General features: G+C 38.6%; 2 protein-coding genes across 2 annotated transcripts; one reads left to right on the forward strand and one right to left on the reverse strand.

Annotated features, from left to right (window-relative positions):
- Nucleotides 1-1286: 1286 nt before the first annotated feature.
- Nucleotides 1287-5336, reverse strand: LOC121421907 (uncharacterized protein K02A2.6-like). Its single transcript, XM_041616708.1, has one exon. It carries the CDS (start codon nucleotides 5334-5336, stop codon nucleotides 1287-1289), a length of 4050 nt encoding a protein of 1349 aa, XP_041472642.1.
- A 109-nt stretch (nucleotides 5337-5445) lies between these two features.
- LOC121421908 (arylsulfatase I-like) lies at nucleotides 5446-23627 on the forward strand. Its single transcript, XM_041616709.1, has 10 exons — nucleotides 5446-5457; nucleotides 11654-11813; nucleotides 14786-14898; nucleotides 16015-16125; nucleotides 18317-18448; nucleotides 18796-18925; nucleotides 19961-20315; nucleotides 21470-21618; nucleotides 22044-22202; nucleotides 23304-23627. Exons 1-10 carry the CDS (start codon nucleotides 5446-5448, stop codon nucleotides 23450-23452), a joined length of 1470 nt encoding a protein of 489 aa, XP_041472643.1. The 3' UTR covers nucleotides 23453-23627.
- The last annotated feature ends 254 nt before the right edge of the window (nucleotides 23628-23881 follow it).

Consider the following 23881-nt stretch of genomic DNA (forward strand, 5'->3'; position numbering starts at 1 on the left):
CTATGCATGCTCAGTTGCACTCAGTCACATGACTTTTGAGTCACATGATATATCGACTGCAATGTTTTCCTATTCTGCATATACGCATGCAGACTCTAATTGACAGTTATCTTATTTTCTTGATATTTGCTGGAACATTGTGTCAATTAATTCTTATAAAAACTTGACGATTCCCAAGATATATGAGCTAATAAAATAATTCAAGTATTTATACTAGCTTATTATTATTTTCGTGGACCCCAATTTAGTGATAAGTGTTTGAATACAAATTTTGATGTCTAAGACTTAGACTACAACTGGACACATGTCACGTTACTGGATCAAATGACAGATGAAAAAGCTCGAGCGTTAAGATAAGAGCAAGGAAGACCGAAGAGGAGTGAAACTCTGAGTCTAGACTCTGACACACAAAGTGGCAATTTGTGAGAAGATTATCAGTATGCCTAGGATCTTCTTTATCTTACTGAGCTGTTTATTACACAGTGTTTACACAGACCAGCCTCCAAATATCATATTCATCGTAGCAGATGATCTTGTGAGTAACTAAAGTTCTGAACATGATTGTTTCAAGTTATGTATCTGGATGGCTGTTGCCTTTATTCAAGTATAATCATGATGGCGATGTCGTCCACATCGCTGTCGATACATGGAATTCTCCGTGATACATTTGCGTCGATCACGTATGCTGAACTATGGCAAGCTAACTGGTACGATTCCCAACATCCCCCTTTTCATATGAAAGAATGATGCAAATGAATTCTTTTCCAGAAAATCAGTGTATAAAAATACTGCATGTACTTGACGCAATTTTCTAACTGACATGGAGTTCAGTTGTAGCTATGATGTTTAAAATCAATATCGTTTTTTTCTCATCTATCCTTTCTTCCTTCTCTTCCTTTTCTTTTTATTGTTTTGTTTTTTAACTATAACAAAAATATTGTTTAAAACTTTGCGATTGCTTGCATGTCCACATACAAATCGACTCAACTGTTTACATCAAAATAAACATGGAAAACATAAAACACAATATGCATCAACTATCGCAGTTAAAGGAAAAAACATATCCAAAATCAACTTGGACAATAAACACTAAAAAATTATCTTACAGTCCTTGAAACTTTTTTTTTTCTCGCGATTGTTCTTTGTTTATTGTCCGCGGTTAATTGTTTCGTAGACGTCATTGTTCATATGTTCGCTGTTAAATATATTGTGAGCGTTCCAGGTAAGTTTAAGACTGTCAATTTCTGTCTTCTTTGTATTTACAGTTATTTGTTGTGTTTGATATTTTACGGCTGTACATAGTCCTTGTAACGACTTGGTGGCCTGATGGTTCTCGTGCGGGTGTGGGCTACTACCGGTGATGGCGTCGCTTGCTGTTGTTGCTCGCGTTGTTCTTCATCTCCAGGATTGTTGTACTGTGGGCCTGTTGTGTTCGTGGTAGGTTGAATGTCGGTCCACACATCTGGAGTCGCTGGCAAAGATTCATAGGTTGACTGAATGCGTTTGCGATTTCGACGGTAGAGCTGTTCATTGACTTTTACCACATAAGACCTTGGTGAAAGCTTTCTCATGCAAACACCTAGCTGCCATGTTGGTTTTCCTTTGTTGATCGCTAATTGAACTCTGACTGCTTGACCAACCTTCAAGTCTGGTAGCTCTTTTGTTGATTTGTCAAACTGTGTCTTTGCTTTCTTGCCTTTCTCTACCTTTTTTCGCTTAACTCCTGTCACTACTTTCGGCTTCAGCAGGTGTTGTGCTGTTGGCAGTGTTGTCTGTGTCCGACGTGACATCAATCTCTGGACAGGACTACTCTGCATTCCTTCGGTGGGGGTGTTTCTCCACTCTAAGATTGCTTTGTAGATATCTGTGCCTGACTTTGCGCACTTCTTCATGATGTTCTTGGCAATCTTTACAGCAGATTCTGCCTTCCCGTTGGATTGGGGGTGATGAGGCGAAGATGTGGTATGATGTATCTCCCACTCCTCCATGAAGCATTTGAACTCATCACTGGAGTACTGTGGACCATTGTCACTGATGACTTCCTTGGGAATGCCATGTCTGCTGAACTGTGATTTCAGGCATGTAATCACATCTGCACTTGTGGTCGACTGGAGCTCATCTACTTCCCAAAAGTCTGAGTAGTAATCTACCGTAATGAGATAATCTTTCCCATTCAGTGTGAAGAGGTCTGTGCCAAGTGTCTTCCAAGGTCGGTCTGGAACTTCGCGAGGAAGTAGTGGCTGTTTCGCCTGCTGTGCCTGATGTTCGTTGCAAACACTGCATTGTCGAACTACATCCCGTATCTCATGGTTCATTTTGGGCCAAAAGATTGTCTCTCTTGCTTTTCGCAGGCTAGATTCCATGCCTTGATGGCTGGCATGCACCCTTTGCAGTAGTTCGCCTCTGAGCCGCTTCGGTATAATGACTCTGTTGGCCTTGTAGAGAATACCATTGTGCGAAGTTATCTCATCGCGATAAGCCCAATACTCGCGTATTTCTACTGGTACAGTGTTTACTGTATCTGGCCAACCTTCGATCACGACTTGTTTGAGCACTTGTAGGATCTCATCCTTCTGGGTCATTTCTTCTACTTGCTTGAACCGTTTGTCTGTGAAGTTCACCGACTCTCTTGGATTGATTTCTTCGAATTCTCTTTGTCTTTGTTGGCTGACTGTGTAGATTTCGTAGTATCCTCCTTCTCCTTGGGTTTTCAGCGGTAGTGCTGCTCTTGACAACATGTCAGCCACATACATAAGCTTCCCTTGTTTGTATGTGACCTGGAGGTTGTACTTTTGCAATCTTAGCAGCATCCGCTGCAGACGCTTTGGGGCTGACAGCAATGGCTTCAGGAAGATAGACTGTAGAGGTTTGTGGTCTGATTCTACAGTTACTGTCTCCTTCCCAAATAGGTACTGATGAAAGTGTTCGCATGCGAATACTATCGCTAGACATTCTTTCTCTATTTGAGCATATCTTCGTTCTGTCTCCGTCAGAGCCCTAGATGCAAACGCAACTGGTTGTGACTTCTGCATGAGGGTTGCTCCTAAGCCCGTGTCACTGGCGTCACATTGGATTGTAACTTCTTCGTTCACGTCGTAGTACCGGAGTACTGGAGCTGTTGTCACCAACTTCTTTACTCTGCTGTAAGCTCTTTCCTGTGCCGGACCCCAGAACCACTTTACTTCTTTAAGTGTAAGTTGCCGCAGTGGTTCGCACTCTTCTGACAGATGTGGCAGGAACTTGGCAAGGTAATTGACGAAGCCTACAAAACGTTGAACCGTCTTTACATCTCGTGGCCTTTCCAGTTCCGCAACCGCTCTGATCTTCTCTGGGTCTGGGCAGAGTCCTTTGTCAGTAAGTACATGACCAATGTACCTGACTTCGGTCTGTTTCAGTTGGATCTTGGTTTTATTGAACTTGAGCCCAACTTGTCTTGCTCTCTCTAGAAGTCTCCTCAAGTTCTGGTCGTGATTGATGATCGCTTCCTCCATGGTTTCTCCACTTCCATAGACTAGGAGATCATCAACTATTGCCTCTACTCCTGGTAACCCTTGGACTACTTCATGTTGTCTTCTCTGGTATTCTTCTGGAGCAGTAGCAATGCCAAATGGCATCCTCAGCCATCGGTAGCGACCAAATGGCGTCCAGAATGTGGTCAGAAAACTACTCTCTTTATCCAACTTCACTTGCCAATATCCATCTTTGGCATCGAGGATCGTGAACACCTTGGCTTGTGACAATTGGGGCAGGATCTCTTCTATGGTAGGCATTGGATAATGTGATCTTTTCAGGGCTTTGTTTAGATCCTTTGGGTCTATGCAAATCCTCAGTTTCCCTGGTTTCTTCACTGCTACCATGCTGCTGATCCACTCAGTGGGAGTTGTCACCTTCTTTATGACTCCCTTCTCCTCAAGCTCACTTATCTTGTCTTTCAGGCTTGGTTTGAGTGCTGCTGGTACCCTCCGTGGCATGTGTTGTACCGGTTTCACTGTCTTGTCAGTCTCAAGGTGATATTCTCCAGGCAGACATCCCAGCCCTGTGAATACATCCTTGTATTCCTTCATTATCTGCTCCTTCGTCAGAGGCTGTTCTGTTGCTTGACTAAGGATCTCTATCCGCTCCGGGTTGTTTCTTGTGACTAACCCTAAGTCCTCGCTAGAGTCACCTGATAGGATTGGAACTTGACTTGATCCATCAACTATCTGAAATTGAAGCAGGTGTACTGGACCATTATTGACCTGGACTTCTAGTGCTGTCTGTCCTTTTGGTTTGATTAGTTTTCCTTTGAATGGCTTCAGTCTGACCTTGCTGTGCTCCAGCCTTGGGTTTCCATCTTGTAGGACATCACATAAGTCAGTGTAGCTCAGCACATTGACTGTAGCACCTGTGTCAATCTGACTGTTCATCTCTTTTTTGTCAGATCCATTAGCTCGATATATGACATTTGCTCTCCATCGTTTACCATTGGATCCAACACTGCTTATCCTCTCTATGGTGTAGATGGATTCATCTGACAGGTCATCATCCTCATCATCAAGAGACCTCACTGGCTTCGGTCCTTTTGCCAAACATTTTTTTGAAAAATGATTGTTTTTCTTGCAATTGCCGCACTGCTTTCCCCATGCTGGGCAAGCGGTCTTCTCTCTCCTGTGTTCTCCACCACAGTACTTGCAATTTCGTATCATTTGTGTCTTCTGCTGTCCTTTGCTGTGGCTCTTCTCGTGACCGGAATTCGCCTTTCTTGGCTTCACATGCTTTTTGTACACTGCTTGCACTGATTCAGTATGAGTGCTGGCACTTTCGATGCTTTTGAGTTGTTGTTTAGTCACTTCTGCACTACGGCACACATCTATCACCTTTTGTAGCGTTAGATTTTCCCCACGCAGCAACCTCGCCCTTACGTCTGGATCATTGGTTCCTAGGACGATGCGGTCTCTGATCAAATCATCTCTTAGCGTGTCGAACTCGCAGGTTTCTGCCAAACTTCTCAGTGCTGTCACATACTGATCGATTGTCTCCCTCTCACCTTGATTTCTAGTATTGAACTGGTACCGTTCAAATATGACATTAGTCGTAGGATCAAAATGCTTCTTCATAGCATCAAGGATTTGTGTGGTTGTCGTTTTCTGACTCTCTTCTAGTGTAGTGTAGAGCTTATAGCATTCTTTCCCTATGAGTGATACTAAAGTTGCTACTCTCACTTTGTCTGGCTTCTTATCTAGCTCTAACGCAATTTCATAGTTTTCCCATTGCGACTGAAAAAACTTCCAATTTCCCCTCAAATCCCCCTTCATATCCATGGGTGATGGGACTGGAAAATTGCTTGATGCAGCCATCATTTATCAAACTATAGTTCGAATTTATGCTTGAGTTTGTCAAAGTCTATAATCCTTCACCGTTTGCAAATCTTGGGCTAAAGTTTTTTGACCCGGCTCCCGTGCTGGTATGCACTCTTGGGTAAGAAAGGCTTCAGTGGCTCCTTCACTACGCTAACCCACTCGTCCGCGGGGGCGCGGCCAGGCCTTAGCAGGTCAACTTCTGCCCGCGAAATGCAATCAAATTCTACCGAACTTACTTGACATCTCGACGAACTCTGGCTTTCTTACAGGCTCGATGTGTTGTCAAATCATATGTCCGGTGATTCCACTTCTGACACCATGTTTCAAGTTATGTATCTGGATGGCTGTTGCCTTTATTCAAGTATAATCATGATGGCGATGTCGTCCACATCGCTGTCGATACATGGAATTCTCCGTGATACATTTGCGTCGATCACGTATGCTGAACTATGGCAAGCTAACTGGTACGATTCCCAACAATGACTATGCCCCCACAAAAAATGTTGACAAACCAGCAATAACATTAAAAGTCAAGGCACCGATCCTTAAATTAAATTGACTTGACAATCTGCTGAAATCTGTAATATATTAAAATGAATATGATTCATGTATAAATTTAATGTAGAGTTCTAAGTTACCCTAGTGACGTGTTCAATGCGAATACAGTATAGCAAATCAAACAGCAGATGAGAACATAATTCATGATAAACCATTTGTCATTTGAAGAAAGTTTCATTTTTTTTTAGTACTTGTGAGAAATTATATTTGCCTTGTCCTAGAGCTGGAGGTATTTTTACTATTGTTTTCAGATTGCCACCATCTCCCAATTATGTTTCTTGACTTGGGATAACTAACTGACTAAATTTCTAAAGAAGTAAATAAATGAAAAGTTCTTCAGATGTATAATATAAACTTCAACTTGTCGCTGACAGCAGTGGCGTACCGTGGGTCACGGCATTGGGGGGGCACCAGAAAAAATTTGAGTCACTATATGAGCACGTGAAGCACGCCCAGTTGCCAGTTATACTGACCTGATAGAGACATTTTAAGGAAAGTGCTATAATAAACGGATATGCCTCTCACTGGTCAAATAATGTGAGCACAAAGCGTGAGCTTAAAATTTTGATATTCAGACCTGAAATAAATCTTTTGTAATCATGAGATGTACCTGTCTGGCTAAATAATGCAAGCGCGAAGCACGAGCTGAAATTTTTGTACATATTGACCCCCAAACATGAAGATTTTAAGTACTTTTTTTTAGGAATCCATTTAGAGTACCGGGTATACACATCTCACCATATAGTCATCTAATGCGAGTGCCAATGAGCGCTTGCTGATTGTGTTAGAATTACATCTAAACATGCACATAAAAGCACTTGTAAAGTTGTAATCATAATTAACAAACCCATCTCACTAATCAAAACTTGCGAGCGCAAAGTGCGAGCTGAAAATTTAGGAAATTCAGATTTTGCCCACCCCCCCCTCCCCGTGCTTCCGGTGCCCTTGTTGTTACTATTAAAGGACAAGTCCACCCCATCAAAAAGTTCTTTTAAATAAAAAGAGAAAAATCCAACAAACATAACACTGAAAATTTCATCAAAATCAGATGTACATGTAATGACATTTTAAATTTTACGTCATAAAACATTTTATATTTACATCCTGGGGGCCCGTTTCGTAAAGAGTTACAACTGTTGTAAATTTGTCATTATGGCAACAGGGCTCAGCAGCCAATCACAATCAAGGTTATCCTGGTAGTTGCCATTATCGATTTTGGCAAAGTTACAGCAGTTGCAAGTCCTTTATGAAATGGGCCCCAGGTCTGTATATAAATGAGGGGGCTAATGACATCACCCACTCACTATTTCTTTTGTATTTTATTCTATGAAATATTCTAAATTTGTCTCTTAACATGTGGAATTACCATTTATAAAACATTTTCAGTGAAGTTGGCCCCTATTGTCAAATTTGTAAAAATTGAAATATTGTGTATACATTTCAAACAATAAAAAAGAAAAAGTGAGTGAGGGACATCATTGACTCTCATCATCATCATCCGCGAAAGTACTGTCCAACAGGTTGGTGTATCATCGTACTTGTACTACGATTTGTATGTCTCTGACTTGTTCATGAACTGTTTTGTGAAAAGTACGGTAAGCAAAATTTCAAAATGTCATAACTTTCTTATTTTACATCCGATTTTGATGAAGTTTTCAGCGTTATTGGATTTTTCTCTATTGATTCAAATCGACATTTGTCTGGCGTGCATGGACTTCGAATTCTATCTAACCTGTGTGCCAATACAGTGGTGCAGCGTAAACAATTATTTGTAAGCCTCAACCACGAGCATTTGACATTCGAAGGGAATGTTCTGAAGCAAAGGTTTTATACTTAAAGCGACCTTTCATTGACAAATCAACAGAGAAGGGATTCCACTCGGCTGCACGCGGCCTGGGGGTGTAATGTAATAGACGCCGGCATGTCTGGGAGGTCTTGAGAGCAATAGACTAACCAACCAGACGTAAACTGCCTTTCACTTTGAATCATGGAACTTTACAGTGGTTATTTATTTTGGTTTAGCAATCAAGAGGCCTGCCATAAGTCTAGGAATTGGGATTGTTGGAAACTGGAAATTCGTGCAGTCCGAACTTTTATCGCATTAGTCCGACGGGCGCTCATGACGGACGGATTATATTATGCAAGTCAATTGGCCTTTTGCAAAATTCTTATTTCCCCCATGATTTGTCAGTTGCTGGGCCCTTTAATACTCTGTAGAAATATTATCTGCAGATCTCTTTTTTACTGCAAATTCAGAGTACTGTGCAATGTACCAAGTTCTTGGCATATATCTGACATTTATTTGTCAGTGTAGATGATGGTCATAAAATATGAAGACATACTCTCTTGACTAGACTCTATATCACCTTTCAAAAAATTATTTAGAGTTCTGAAAAGAAAAATCTGTGATTTCTTCTTTCTCAACGATGTGAACTTTACTTTTGTTTTGTGTGCTCACTTTTACCATCTATTTTTGTAAGTAGACTTCCAGACAGAATTTTACTTCAGTGAAATCATGAAGCATTGTGGTTGAGTGATTTTGACTCGCCCAAAGAAAAAAATACATCATGGTGGCTGGGGGGGGGGGGCGATTTAGCCCCGAAATGCTCAAAAGCGCCGTGGAAACTAAAAAGAAGCCCTGGAAAATTGCAATTCATTACCATGTAGACTTATCCAATTCAGGCAGTAAGTTGTGAAAAGTACCCCCCCCAAAAAAAAAAAATAATAATAATAACTAGAATTTAATTCGTCATGCGGACGAATTAGGTGGTCTGTCATGATTTGTCATTCAGTGTCGGCTGATGTATGAAATAAATCATTTAGATATCATTGATAATCTTGATCGTAGACATCCTAAGAATAAGTTTTGACCATTACTAAATGTGATTATTGATGTGGTGATGACAATCGTCATACATACATCTTCAAACAGATACATACAAGATAGATGATTATACCTCACGGATCAACACGGCAATGCCGGCATGGTCCGGGGAGGTCCGGGATAGTTTTGCCCCAGATGACTGTGAACACGGCATCAACACGGCAGCTTCACACGGATCTACACGGATCATGCCGGCAGAGCACGTCGTCAACACGGACCAATACGTCAGCAACACGGACCTACACGTCAGCTACACGGACCACCACGTCAGCAACACGGACCTACACGTCAGCAATATGGACGAACACGTCAAATGCGTTATCCACTGAGAGCTAGCATAATCCCCATAGAGATTACACGTAAGCAAGTTTGAGAATTACAATTCAAATTTTGCAAGCGAAATACGGGCATGATCCCGGCATCTGATCAAAAAATGGAGGGCACATTGCCAATAGCCCAGAATCTCAGCTACAACATACTAAAAGCTCAGGGAAAACTGACAAGAAATAATGGAGATATGGCTCACGAAATAGAGGAATGTCGAATCTAGTTTTGAGAAAAAGTCATGTCCCATAGAGATTACACGCAAAACACATGTGATATGAAAAAAGCAATTATAATCTGTTTTATCTTGCTAAATTTCAACTTTTATACCTTTTAATTATCATAAAGGATGATGTAAGAAGTGGCAAAAAGAAAAAAAAAGTGAAAAAAAAAATCATCTTGTTCACCCCAGGACTCGAACCCGCGCCCTTTAGAAAGCAGTCAAAGCCACGATATTCCCCATAGAGAATACACGTAAGCAATTTTGAGAATTACAAGTTCAATTTTGCAAGTGAAATACGGGCATGATCCCGGCATCTGATCAAAAAATGAAGGGCACACTTGCGAAAGCTCAGAATCTCAGCTACAACATTCTAAAAGCTCAGGGAAAACCGACACGAAACAATGGAGATATGGCTCACGAAATAGAGGAATGTCGAATCTAGTTTTGAGAAAAAGTCATGTCCCATAGAGATTACACGCAAAACACATGTGATATGAAAAAATGCAATTATAATCTGTTTTATCTTGCTAAATTTAAACATTTATACCTTTTAATTATCATAAAGGATCATGTAAGAAGTGGTAAAAAGAAAAAAAAAACTGAAAAAAAATCATCTTGTTCACCCCAGGACTCGAACCCGCGCCCTTTAGAAAGCAGTCAAAGCCACGATATTCCCCATAGAGAATACACGTAAGCAATTTTGAGAATTACAAGTTCAATTTTGCAAGTGAAATACGGGCATGATCCCGGCATCTGATCAAAAAATGAAGGGCACATTGCGAAAGCTCAGAATCTCAGCTACAACATACTAAAAGCTCAGGGAAAACCGACACGAAACAATGGAGATATGGCTCACGAAATAGAGGAATGTCGAATCTAGTTTTGAGAAAAAGTCATGTCCCATAGAGATTACACGCAAAATGAGGAAAAATGACATGCCTCTTTTCATCGCTGTTTTACGCAATGATGCGTTTCTCAAAACGAAAATCCATGTATACTGAATAGAAAGAATACATTTTAAACTACAACATATCGAAATCTGGGCGAAAAACGACCTATATTCGAGAAGTTACAATGAAATTTGCATAAATTTGATGACGTCATTTTTGAAAAAATGAAATTTTTAGTTTAGGCGCCATTTTGATGACGTCACGATATAATTTAGGGACAATGGTGACATGAAATCAAATCTACAACTCATACTCTATCGATTTATGAAAAAAAAATTGGGGGTCAACGGATTATTTAAAGAGCTACAGTGAATTTTCAATAGGCATGTTTTTGCCCATATATGGCCTATAGTGAGAGCTCGCGCGCACACGTGCTGCAAACTTTAACGGGTGTTAATTTCGTCATTAATGGTCGTAGAAGGTTGATCAAGGTATCAAATTGTTAAGAATTTTATTATCAATGCAATGATGTAAAAAAAACGGTGTTTCTGCGTTGCGTTAAGGTGTAACGCGCGGAAACGCGCGCGCATGCGTGTGCGCGCGCAAATTTTTGAAATGCTTAGAATGACCTGAAACGTACTCTCGTTTGGTCAAAAAGTGATTTTGAGCATTTTTAAATTTTGACGCGCGCGTCGTGACCTCCAGGTGACCTTTGATGACATGACCTAATGACCTTTGACCTGAAGTTGATGTGATGTTAATTTGACTGATTTTTGATAATTGATAATGGAGATATGATTGATAATGTGATTTTACAAAATGGCGCCTAGATGACGTCATCATGACCTGATGACCTTGAAAAGCTTATTTTGACGTGTCCATGACAGATCCTATAGATGACATGAAATTCAATGAAATTGACCGAATCCATTTTGAGATAACTTGGCGACAAGAAAATCCGTAAAAATAAATAAAGTAATAAATAAGAAGAAATTGACGAAATTAAGAGGTGATCTGTCATAAATGACAGACCACCTAATAAATAAATAAAAAACTGAAATAAAATAAATAAAACAAAATAAATAAAAATGAAAAAAAAAATAAATAAAGTAAAGAAATTCTAAATAAAAAAGAAAAATAATTCTTTGCCAGGACTCACCTCTAAATCAAAGGGATATGAGATAGAATATCAGCTCTGGCATTAATTTCCTTCAGCAAGGAGCACACTGTGCTGCAAGTTGAATTGGGACCTAGAGGCAGGATTCATCCTTTGAATTCTTGCGTACTATGACGGTAGCCACCTCAAATTTAATAGTCGTGATAATAATATCCAAGGTCTCTCTCAGAGTGCATAGATCTTGTTGTGATATTTTTGCTATACAAGTATTGTTTGTTATTATTGTTATTATGAATTTCCATGTGTTCATTCCCGCAGGGTTGGAACGACGTTAGCTTTCATGGTTCATCACAGATTCCGACTCCTAATATTGATGCTCTGGCACAAGAGGGCGTCATTCTCACCAATTATTATGTGACGTACGTCTGCACGCCAACAAGAAGTGCTCTCATGACTGGTAGACATCCTATCCATACAGGTTTGCTATAAAATGCAGAAGATGATCAAGGGCAATAGTATACAAATAATGAATGTTTTTGAGTGCAATGGACAGAATACTTCATGAGGTGAAATATGAAATGATCCATTCAACAAGGCGCAGCAGAGGTGAATGGATCATTATTTCATCTTTCACCGAATGAAGTATTCTGTCCATTGCATGAATGAAAAAACATTCATTACAAGGTATTTGGTTTATATGACACACAAATTTTTTTTTTTTTTTCATGAGAAATTTATGAATTCAGATGCAAAACATGCTCATGCAGTGCGAGTTTGGTCTGTTGATTGTTACTTCATTACAACATGCATATTTATTTGTCTATGAGCTGTCTCGTTGCGCGCGTGCAATGGACAAAATCGTATGGATCCAAAATTGCACGATGAATGGATACAAAATTGCACGGTTGATGACGTCATTTCAATATGGGCTGAATGAACGATATCAAACAACCAATCAAATCGCAAGGATCCATCTAGGTGTTATACAGGTTTGCTATTATAGGCAGGGGCAGATCCAGGATTTTCCAAGAGGGGGGGGGGGCAAATTTTTCGGTGGAAAATTTTGACAATTTCAGTAAAATTGGACATGGAATAACAAAGTTATGACATTTTAAAGTTTTGCACTAATTCAGTATTCTTTTAATACAGGAAATGCTCATGAAATTTTGCAGCTATGTCTCTTTGGGCTTGCAGGCAATTTTTTTTTATGTTGGGGACTATTTATCACAACTTTCTGTCCATATATGCATCATTGCCATGATTGAGGTTTCCAGGGCCCCTTTTTTGTCTCTCCTGCGAAGCAAAGTGAGACTATAGGCGCCGCTTTTCCGACGGCGGTGGCAGCGGCGGCTGAGGTTAAGTTTTTGAAATGACGTCATAACTTACAAAGTATATGGACCTAGTTAATAAAACTTGGCCATAATGTTAATCAAGTATTACTGAACATCCTATTAGAGTTTCATGTCACATGACCAAGGTCAAAGGTCATTTAGGGTCAATGAACTTAGACCATGTTGGAGGAATCAACATCGAAATCTTAACCTGAGGTTAAGTTTTTGAAATGTCATCATAACTTAGAAAATATATGGACCTAGTTCATGAAACTTGGACATAAGGTTAATCAAGTATCACTGAACATCCTGCATGAGTTTCACGTCACATGACCAAGGTCAAAGGTCATTTAGGGTCAATGAACTTTGGCCGAATTGGGGATATCTGTTGAATTCCCATCATAACTTTGAAAGTTTATGGATCTGATTCATGAAACTTGGACATGATAGTAATCAAGCATCACTGAAAATTTTGTGCAAGTTTCAGGTCTCATGATTAAGGTCAAAGGTCATTTAGGGTCAATGAACTTTGGCCGAATCGGGGTATTTGTTGAATTACCATCATAACTTTGAAAGTTTATTGGTCTAGTTCATTAAACTTGGACATTAGAGTAATCAAGTATCACTGAACATCCTGTGCGCATTTCAGGTCACATGACCAAGGTCAAAGGTCAATGAACTTTGGCCGAATTGGGTGTTGAATTACCATCATAAATTTGAAAGTTTATGGATCTGATTCATGAAACTTGTACATAAGAGTAATCAAGTATCACTGAACATCCTGTTCGAGTTTCAGGTCACATGATCAAGGTCAAAGGTCATGTAAGGTCAATGAACTTTGGCCATGATGGGGTTTTTTGTTGAATAACCATCATATCTCTGTAAGTTTATTGGTCTAGTTCATAAAAAGTGGACATAAGAGTAACTATGTATCACTGAACATCTTGTGCGAGTTAGAGTAGTATTCAAAGTCAGCACTGCTGCTATATTGAACCGCGTGATGCAGGTGAGACGGCCAGAGGCATTCCACTTGTATTAGTTTCCAGAGCTCTTTTGAGTGTTTTGGGGACCAAAGTTCCCCTACGCCAGACCCCAAGTATTTTATCCCCTGGGGCTTTGGGATATCTTGCGATAGTGCAGGACAGCCCCCCCCCCCCCGGGTCAAAACTAAAACTTGCTGTAACTTCATGTGTGATGATATGATAATAATAAATACAGTTTGATAGAGACTTTCTGTTGATATCATTGCCCACTGCGACTAGGTAGTCAAGTTTGACTGTAAACTGAGTCTGGGATGTTTCCCTATAATTGTTATGAGGTCTACAACATGTAATAGGATTAGATAATCCATATGGATTAGGACTATAAATGGGAAGATTATGCCTCATCACAGATTATTATATAAGACCTCTCTATGCCATTGCTCACTGCTTACCACCTAGACCTCAAGTTCGTCCATAATCTGTTATCAGCCTTTGGGACTTAAAAACGTGGGGGCATTAAGCATTGATCCTGTCCGTCTGTACTTCCCCCCACTTGGTTTCCACGCAATAACTCGATAAATATTTAACCGATTTTAAAAGATTTTTGTGTGTAGGTGTATGATACCGAATTTCAGGCTAAGTTTGACTTCGGAGTCTGCAGGTCAAAGGTCACAGCTCATTAAATATGCGAGTTGGTTTCCACGCAATAACTCAGAAAATATTTAACGGATTTTAAAAATTTTGGGTGTGTACATGTAGGTAGATGACACCAAAATACAGGCTAAGTTCATATTCGGAGTCCGCAGATCAAAGGTCACAGCTCATTAAATATGCGAGTTGGTTTCCGCATGATAACTTATGAAATATTCAACAGATTTACAAAAAATTTTGGTGTGTAGGTAGATGACACCAAATACAGGCAAAGTTCAAATTTGGAGTTCAAAGGTCAAAGGTCATAGCTCATTATATATTCGAGTTGGTTGAAAGGTCTAAATTTGTTCATGATATATATGCATATTGGTTTCTGCACGATGTTAAGTTCAATTATATTGAATGAATTTGTGATCGCGTCAAGCGGGGGCATCTGTGTCCTTTAAACACATCAAATTTCTAGTTTATGATTTATCCTTTCATAGGTCTACAACATGGAGTTATAGGATTAGATGATCCCTATGGATTAGGACTCAAGGAGAAGATCATGCCTCAGTACCTCAGTGAAATAGGTTACAGAACACACATGGTTGGGAAGGTATGTAGAATATACTTTTTAATAGGGTTTTCTTCATTGATTCATTTATTTATTTCATTTAATTGGGGTTTTTTTGGGTTCAAACTTACATGAAACAAAATAATGTTTAGTCCAATTGGACCAGATGGTATATGGACTAAATGGCTATTGGACCAACTGGCTATTAGACGAAATGGTGAGTGGATGAAATGGCAGTTAGACCCTGTGGGCCGTATTCTGAAGTCGGGCTTAACTTAAACTCAGGTTAAAAGTTGTGGTGTAAGTATAGATAGCCAATTATTACATAAATCACTTACAGTAGAGATATCATATTTCAGCTCATTTGGCTCTCAAATCATTTATAATTGCTCTAGGAAGTATGAATAGATGATCATCTTCACCATCGATGAATCAGGAAAGAGCACAGTAAACATAAGAAACATACAACTTAATAAAAATTTTGACACTTTTGACTTCCCATAATTTTACCACAGTGTTAGACCATGGTCTAAGTTAAACATGACTTCAGAATACGGGCCTCTGAACAGTGGACAAACTGATGGTAGACCAAATGATAGTAGACTAGATGGTAATAGGACCAATTGGCATTAGACCAACTGAAATTGACCCCTGGATCCGTCCCTTCTTTCTACAGGGACCATACAGTCCCAGTAGACAACAAGAAATAATGATAATAATAATGCAGTTTTTATATAGCACATTTCAGACCTGAATGGACTCTCAATGCACTAACATAAGAAATTACTTAGAATGACAATTATCAACATCAACATTAATCAGTTACATACATGTACGGCATAAGTATTGGGAAAGGCCTATTTGAATGCTTCATTAAAGAGAAATGTTTTAAGCTGTGATTTGAAAAGTTCAGAATTATTTTGTGAGCGGAGAGTACTGGGCAGGGAATTCCAAATGGTTGGGGCACTGTAGGAGAAGGACCTTTCGCCATGCATCTTAGTTCTTAGTCTGGGTACTTGAAGGAGTAGTTGAGTTGATGATCTAAGTATCCTAGAGGGGGTGTATGGAGTGTGTGTATGAATAAGCCATAGTCGTTGATTTTCTGAATCTGAACCTTCCATTCATCAAATCTTCCTTTCCATCTTTATCCTGTTATAGTGGCATCTTGGGTTTTTCAAGGAGAGTCTAACACCAAGTCATCGTGGCTTTGAAACCTTCTACGGGTTTTACGGTGGCATGGGGGACTACTATACGCATGAAACCTCCACGGTGAGTTTTACTGTAAACCCTGATATTTTTGCACCATCTTTAAATAATAAGCCAGTTCATAGGTCCACTCTGCGTGTGATCAGAGGAAGGTCATTGGTACTAAAGTGACATGGTGTTTTAAAATTTAATGAGATAAGCACCAACTTTGATATCTTTTGCATCGTGTTTTCATTTATATAAAAAAGAAAACAACAATGCGTCAACGAACGAATGGTATTTCACAGTTTTCCAGGTACATTGTACAACATGCTATAAAATGCTTTAAAAGTAGAAATGCAACAATACCTTCATAAAGTGTTTTTGGTGTGCTATTCTAGTCACCTGGTCTATTCAGTTTCTTCATCCTGCTATGCAAGGCATGCTTACGTAATATCTTGCTTTGAAATCTGCATATCATAATGAAAGAAATGACCAAAATTGTCCATAAAGTTACTACATGTACGAACTGGTCTATTATCTTTGTCTACTGTTCACATGCGTGGTGTATTGCATGGTAATTATAGGTAAGCTGTGAGTCATAGCTTTTCAATTCAACAATTTATTTCCCAAATTGATTAAGAAGAACACATTGAAATGAGAACAAAGTTAAATATATATAGGCAAAGAAAATATGATTAACAACTAAAACAACGGTATCAACAAAACATAACCAGAACAAACTGTGGTAATACATGTAGTGAAATAATAGTTGATGCATGATTATGACAGTATAGTGGAAACTAATGAATGGAAATGGGGCGTGCACTAGAAAGCCATTACAAGCTTGTTGAAACATGTATACCCAAGAAAATTGATCTTTTATATGATATTCATTTATATTGTATGGATGTGGCAAGTACCATAGGATAAATAGAAATTAGAATCATTGACCTGAAACAAAAAAAGATAAACCACTTCATCAAATTTAATATCTGTAATGTCATGATAAGGGTATAGATTCTTCTGTCAGGCATGGTCTCTGTGTGTCTCCCAGACCTCAGCATTTGGTGACCTATGAGGTCTCAGTCACGATTGTATGGCAAATCTTCTTCATTTGTCACATTTTCTTCCATTTCGTATGAAAGGTCGAGAATTAGAAGATTTGCCCTAGGTGTGAAAGCTATTTTTAGAGCAAGGCCCTGTGACACAAAGCTTTAATAGCAATGAATAGCAAATATGAGAGAACACTTCTGATTGGTTCCTGGTCAGTATTTTGATCCAAATGCATGTGTAATATTGATCTTGATTGGTCAGTTCATTTAGCGATTGATCGCTAATCTTTGAGTTACAGAGCCCAGGTGGGTGTGTCATAAAGCTGTTTGTAAAGTTACGCAAGACTTAATGCACGACTGGTGACCTTTCTTGTTCCTCACTATCCCTATGTAGCTCACTTAGCACTTAAGATCATGTTCCAGTTGTGTGTAACTTTACAAACAGGATACCATCTGATTATGCCAAACGTGTATAGAAAGGAAAAGTTTTTTGGGTTCCATAACATTTGCTTTGGCGACAGTTGCTCTGCTGTTGATTCCACATAATGATGGAATGACAAATGCTAATCCTAGATTTAACACCATACCATATCTTAAACCTAACCATAAACCTAATATAAAACCCTATCAAGCCCATTGCAACCCTAATACTACATCTTAGGCGAAATTAAGACCGGAGCAAATATTGTGTCACCAATTTCTTTTTTTGCTGGTCCCGAAGAAATAGTTTAGCGCTTTAGGAAAAGTTACCAGTATATGTAGTTTTGACAATCTATAAAGCTTAATGATTTGCAGGAAAACACTGATATCGTGAGAAAGTCTGTAAAACCAAGGTCTACTATAATCGTGGATCTAAATCTGGTACAGTTGTATCTGGTATAGTTACATTTCAACTAAATAAAATCTAAGCTGAAAAACGATCACACTGAAGATCGCCAACACAGATAGGCACACGTGGGACAGTGTATAATTATTGCTGGAATAAAGACCCGACGGAAGTACCCGAATCCACGCTTATTTTGCTTATTTCTCAGCAATTACACAATTTCTTCCAGAATCCTTTAGCAGATATTTTATATTCAGACAAACAGACACTTGGGTGGTCATTATATTGGATTCTGTAAAAAGTCTTTTTGAGATCGTTACCACAACTGGCGTTTATCTTTAATTCATCCAATTCAAACATGACTTCATCTGCTGTGATTGTTCTTCCATTGCAGAGTAAGAATAATTGGACAGGTTTTGATTTTCATTTGGATGGTTCAGTCTACAAACCAGTGTATGGGAAATATTCTACAGAGATATTTACAGAAAGGACACAACAGATCATTCGTAATCATGATCAGGATGAGGTAAGAGGGGATCCTTCAAACTGATGAAGATGATGGTGGTGATGAAGATAATGATGGTGGTGGTGATAATGATGATGGTGGTGATTAGGAAGAGGGGGATGATGATGGTGATGATGATGATGATTATGGTGATGGTAGTAATGATGCTGCTGTACCTACATTAATCTTCTTTGCAATGGATACCTTCAGAAAATTCATCAGGAGTGATTCTGTCCGTGGCAGGCAAAGCGTTAATAAACTGATGAAGATGATGAGTGCAATTTTTATTATTTTGATAACAATTTTCAGAATTTTTTCAATTTTAACAAAAATACCAACTGTAATTCTTTTTTTCTCTCTCTTTACAGCCTCTATATATCTACTTGGCTCACCAAGCAGTGCATAGTGCCAATTACGACGGTCAGAGATTGCAAGCTCCGTATAAGTATTATGAGTTATTCTCTCACATCAAAGATAAAAACAGGAGAAAATATGCTGGTATGTGTATATATAGGCCCCTATTCTGAAGTCAGGTTTAACTCAAACTCAGGGTTAAATGGATAGCCCAATGTTACATAAGTTTATACTAACAGTAGAGATATCATATTTCAGCTCATTTAGCTCTCAGATCATTCATAATTGTCTAGGAAGTATAAAAGATAATTGTCTTCACCATCGTTGAATCAGGAAAGAGCACAGCAAACATAAGAAACATGCAACTTGATAACAATTTTGACACTTTTGGCTTCCTATAATTTTAGCACAGAGTGAGACAATGGTCTATTTAAACTTGACTTCATAATATGGGCCATACAGTATTAATTCCTCATACTGTAACATTTAATTTTCAATTGGTCTAATGCCAATTCATCCAATAACCAACTCATCTACTATTATTTGGTCTACCGTTAGTTCGTCCACCATCCACATGGTCATATTGCCATTTCATCCTTTCACCATTTCATCTAATAACCAGTTGGTCCATTTGCCATTTAGTCCATATGCCATTTGGTCTAATTGGACTAAGTGTTAATTGGGCGAAATGAAAATGATTTGCATTGTAGACCAACTGATTATGAGATGAAATGGGCATAGACGAACTGGTTAGTAGACGAATTGATGATTGGACCAAATGGTTGTTGGACCAAATGGTTTTTTGATGAAATTTTGATGGACAGAATGGCATAAGACTATTAAAATGAAGGTAGACCATGTGATGAGTGGACAAGTTGCCAATAGACGAATTGGTTACCACTCTAACTCCCAAAGATATACCTATCTCACCCCTCAGGCATGACACCCCCGCCTTTCGGACTCTTGCTCATCCCCCCCATCTCCTTATGTATTACAGCCTATCCCAATATACATTGTTCACAATGCCGCCGATCTTACACCGAGTAACAGAAAATCTAATGCACAGCTGGTCTTTGAACTTAGAATCTGCGCATCTGTAATTTCCACGTTACCTTCAAAAGGTCTATTTTGATATGTATTTATAAGTGATTATTTATTCATTCATTTGTTTTATAACAGCAATGGTAGCAGCTTTGGACGACTCAATCGGTAACATCACAGAGACCTTGAAAGAAAGCCCCCTCTACGAGAACACCATCATAGTTTTTACAACCGACAACGGAGGACCCGCTCACGGCTTTGATTACAACTACGCGAGCAACTGGCCACTGCGGGGGGTGAAACACACCACCTGGGAGGGCGGGGTACGTGCCGTTGGATTTGTATGGGGCGCCCTCATTGAGAAGCCTGGGAGAAAGAGCGATGGGATGATGCATGTTTGTGATTGGGTTCCAACGTTGTATGGCGTAGCGGGTGGGAATACCAACAGGTTAAAACACCTCGATGGATTTGATGTCTGGCCTATGCTCTCGAGGTGAGTATTTCTTAGTTACATTGATCCGTATTCTAAAGTCGGATTTAATTTTGACCATGGTCTAACTGTGCTAAACTATGGGAAGAAAAACATGTCAAAAAATTGTTTAACTTGTGTGCTTTTCATGTTTCATATGCTCTCTCCTAATTCTTTAATAGTCAAAATATTTCTTATTTATTCCTTATCCTTCCGAGACAGTTGAGAATGTTTTGAGGGTCAGATGAGCTGATACATCAAACTTCAAATTTTAGAGATTTATGTCACAATTGGCTATCCATAATTAAACCACAGCGTTAGACCAGAGTTTGAATTAAATCTGACTTAAGAATATGGGCCTTTGGGTCTACATGTACATCTTGAATATTCTTGTACCACATGGGCTAAACCCATTGGCCTGTATTTTTAATTCTTGTTCAATTTAAAACATGGTCTAAAGTTGTGGTTTAATTGTGAATAACATCTCTATGAAACTACAATTTGACATCACAATTGCTACTCTAGCATTTAGGAATAGTAACTGAAACAATTTTCATCACAATTAATGCATGGGGAAAGATCACAGTAAACATGATAAACATTTTTGTCATTTTGGGCTTCTAATTATTTTCAGCACACAGTTTACAATGGCTTAAGTTAAATACAGACAATTTGGTCTACTATCAATTTCATCATATCTTGGAGCCTGTTAAAAGTTTCCCTCCAGAATTTGGGCCTTGGATGTTTATTAAAGGACAAGTCCACCCCAACAAAAATTTGATTCGGATGATTGCATAATAAGAATGTTGAACAAAAGAATCAGATGCGGGAATGTAATGAATGAACACATCTGAATAGGAAAGGAATGACAGGAGAAGCAGGTTGAAAGTCAAATGTAAATGGACGATAACAGAAGCATGTAGAATATAAACAAAGCTGAACTAAATACCAAAGCTTGAACTATAAATAACTAAACTATTAAAGGAAACCAAATGTCAAAATAACAGTCCTACGTAAGTTTAGCTCAAACTTATGGCAGATTTCACAATTCCATGCATTTAATTTCCTTTGCACCATACCACCTCTCCCTGTTCACTATTACCCTTTTCTCTACAAAGAATAAACTCAGATTTTATTATAATTTCCACCATCTTGCATTCTCCTATTTTCAACTACAGAGGGCAGGCTTCACCTCGCACAGAAGTCCTCCACATGATAGATTCTGCGATGAACCTGTCTTCCATTCTTGTTGGGGATTATAAACTTGTACAGGGGCAACGAGGAACAGACTGGGATGGCTGGTACCCCCCTGAGGGCACGTCATTAGGTAATGTCATCTTAGTCTGCAGGCTCGGACCATGATTGAAACTTTGATCAACAAGTGGGTCTCCATGCAAAGACTAGCAGATATACAGTAAAAATTGCTATTTCTGAGCGAAAGGGCCTCCGCTACACAAGGCATTATTGGTTGCACGTTCAGACCCTGAACTTGAGTGAAGGGTTTGCACAGCAGACTAATGTCATATTGTGGCACTGGAGGATGAAGCATTAGGCAAAAATGCCTTCTTTATATTGTTAGAAACACCTATGGACCACATGTATCATTGATAAAGTTTACCTATATCAGAAACATGTTAAAACTTCAATTGTTTGCATATTGTGTGATGGAATATACATTCTGGATGCAATATTGTCGGACTATTTAGTGCAGCTCTATTATTAACTTTGTTTCTTTTTTTCTCTGCATTCCAGCTGATCTGGAATCCAACCCCGTCCCTAATGCCTTTGTTGTGCGTTGCCTGCCCAAGCCTGCCAATGCCTCAACCAACTGCAAACCTATAGAGAAGCCATGTCTATTCAACATACGGCATGATCCTTGTGAATTTTACAACATAGCGGACTGGAATCGAGGTAGGTGATCAGCAGGGAATTCATTAAAATTTAAATGACCTGTAGGGGAATTAAGTTCACCCTGACAAAAATTTTATTTAAAAATTGCATTAAAAAATAATAAGTAACATTGGTGAAGGTTAGTAGAATTTTAACTTTTTGATGTCATATGCGAGCAGCTACCCCATATATTATGCAATTTAAAAAATCAATGAAATATCATTCTCTCAGAAAATTGAAAATTGTTTTTATTGGACCTTCAGTATATCAAAAGACAAATTATTTTACACCCTCTCCTGAAAGAAAAAAAGATATTAGTAATCATGAACATTAAAGAATGTAAAATCACAAAATTTATCATGTAGAACACTTTTTCATTTTATATCATCAAAATCTTAAAGGTATTGTTTAACTTTGCGAGCAGCCAATTTAAAAATTTCTCAAACCAAGATGAAACATGTGTACAAGTGCATGTATTAGAACTAATAAACCCTGAAAAAAAACATTATTGAGAATGAAAAGCTAAAACTACAAGGCAAACACCAATTTTGAAAATAGGTGTCTTATAGACGCCTAAATAGTACACATAAGTGTATGGGATGAAATTAAGATGGTGTTTTCGGTCATTTTATATTTCAATTTTTGAAGCACTAAATAATTATTTTCGAACGCAATTTTTTCTGGGCTTCATTTTTAACCATTTTAGAGCATTCACTCGGGATAGTGTTAGCCACATTTTGGGGGATTAATCATTACTAAAAAGGCAGGCTTTAAGAAGTTCCATGACATTTATTCCGCTCTAAATTCCACACACCTATAGAATGACTAACTTCAACCTTGGGTTTAACACTATACTCTACCCTAAACCTAACTTAAAACCCTATTGCAACCCTAACCCTACATCTTAGAAGAAATAAAGCAATTGTCGTGGAGCAAATGTTGTGTCACCATGTGAAAAGTTCAAGACCCGCTCTAATGTTCCAAGATAGAAGTGACACTTGCTTTAAACCGTCTTTTTCTGCATTCATTGTTTAATGATGTGTTAGTACCCATCTTGATCTTGTCTGATCTTGTTAATCTCATTTTGTCTTTTCTTATCCTTTTTTTTCATCGCTTTCTCAGACATTGTCGAGCGACTCCTGAAGAGAATCGATGAATACCGCGCGACAATGGTTTCCCCTAGGAATAAGCCTTCCGACACACGGAGCAACCCAAAATACCATGACAACTGCTGGGTTCCATGGAGAAAAGACACAATGGAATCACCTTGAGAAATTGTTCTTGCTGAATATTGTCGTCGAATGTTTTGACGATTCCATGACATTTGCTCCGGAGACGGTTGCTCCACTGCGAATTCCACACATTAATGGAATGTCCACCTTCAATCCTGGATTTAAAGGGGAAGTTCACCCTGAAGAAAACTTTGTCGTGAAAATAGCAGAAAAAATAGTAAAAAGTATTGGTGAAGGTTTGAGGAAAATCTGTTAAAGAGTAAGAAAGTTATTAGAGTTCAAAATTTTGGATTTGTGACGTCATAAACGAGCAGCTGCCCCATGTGTTATGTAATATAAAATGTATGAATTTCAAATTTTGTATGGTTCCTGATGCCTTAATTTTGTTTTCTTTCATGATCGGGTATGAAATGATTTGCCTATTGATATACAAAAGTTACAGTGAAAACCATTTTCAATTTTCTGAGA

Source organism: Lytechinus variegatus, chromosome 9, assembly GCF_018143015.1.
Source record: "Lytechinus variegatus isolate NC3 chromosome 9, Lvar_3.0, whole genome shotgun sequence".
Classification (NCBI taxonomy): domain Eukaryota; kingdom Metazoa; phylum Echinodermata; class Echinoidea; order Temnopleuroida; family Toxopneustidae; genus Lytechinus; species Lytechinus variegatus.

Excerpts from the sequence above, each read along its gene's own strand:
- LOC121421907 (XM_041616708.1), bottom strand. The coding sequence starts at position 5,336 with ATGGCTGCATCAAGCAATTTTCCAGTCCCATCACCCATGGATATGAAG.
- LOC121421908 (XM_041616709.1), top strand. Across the intron at positions 18,449-18,795 it reads GTAATCATGATCAGGATGAG|CCTCTATATATCTACTTGGC; the intron begins GTAAGAGGGGAT and ends CTCTCTTTACAG. Across the intron at positions 22,203-23,303 it reads CATAGCGGACTGGAATCGAG|ACATTGTCGAGCGACTCCTG; the intron begins GTAGGTGATCAG and ends TCGCTTTCTCAG.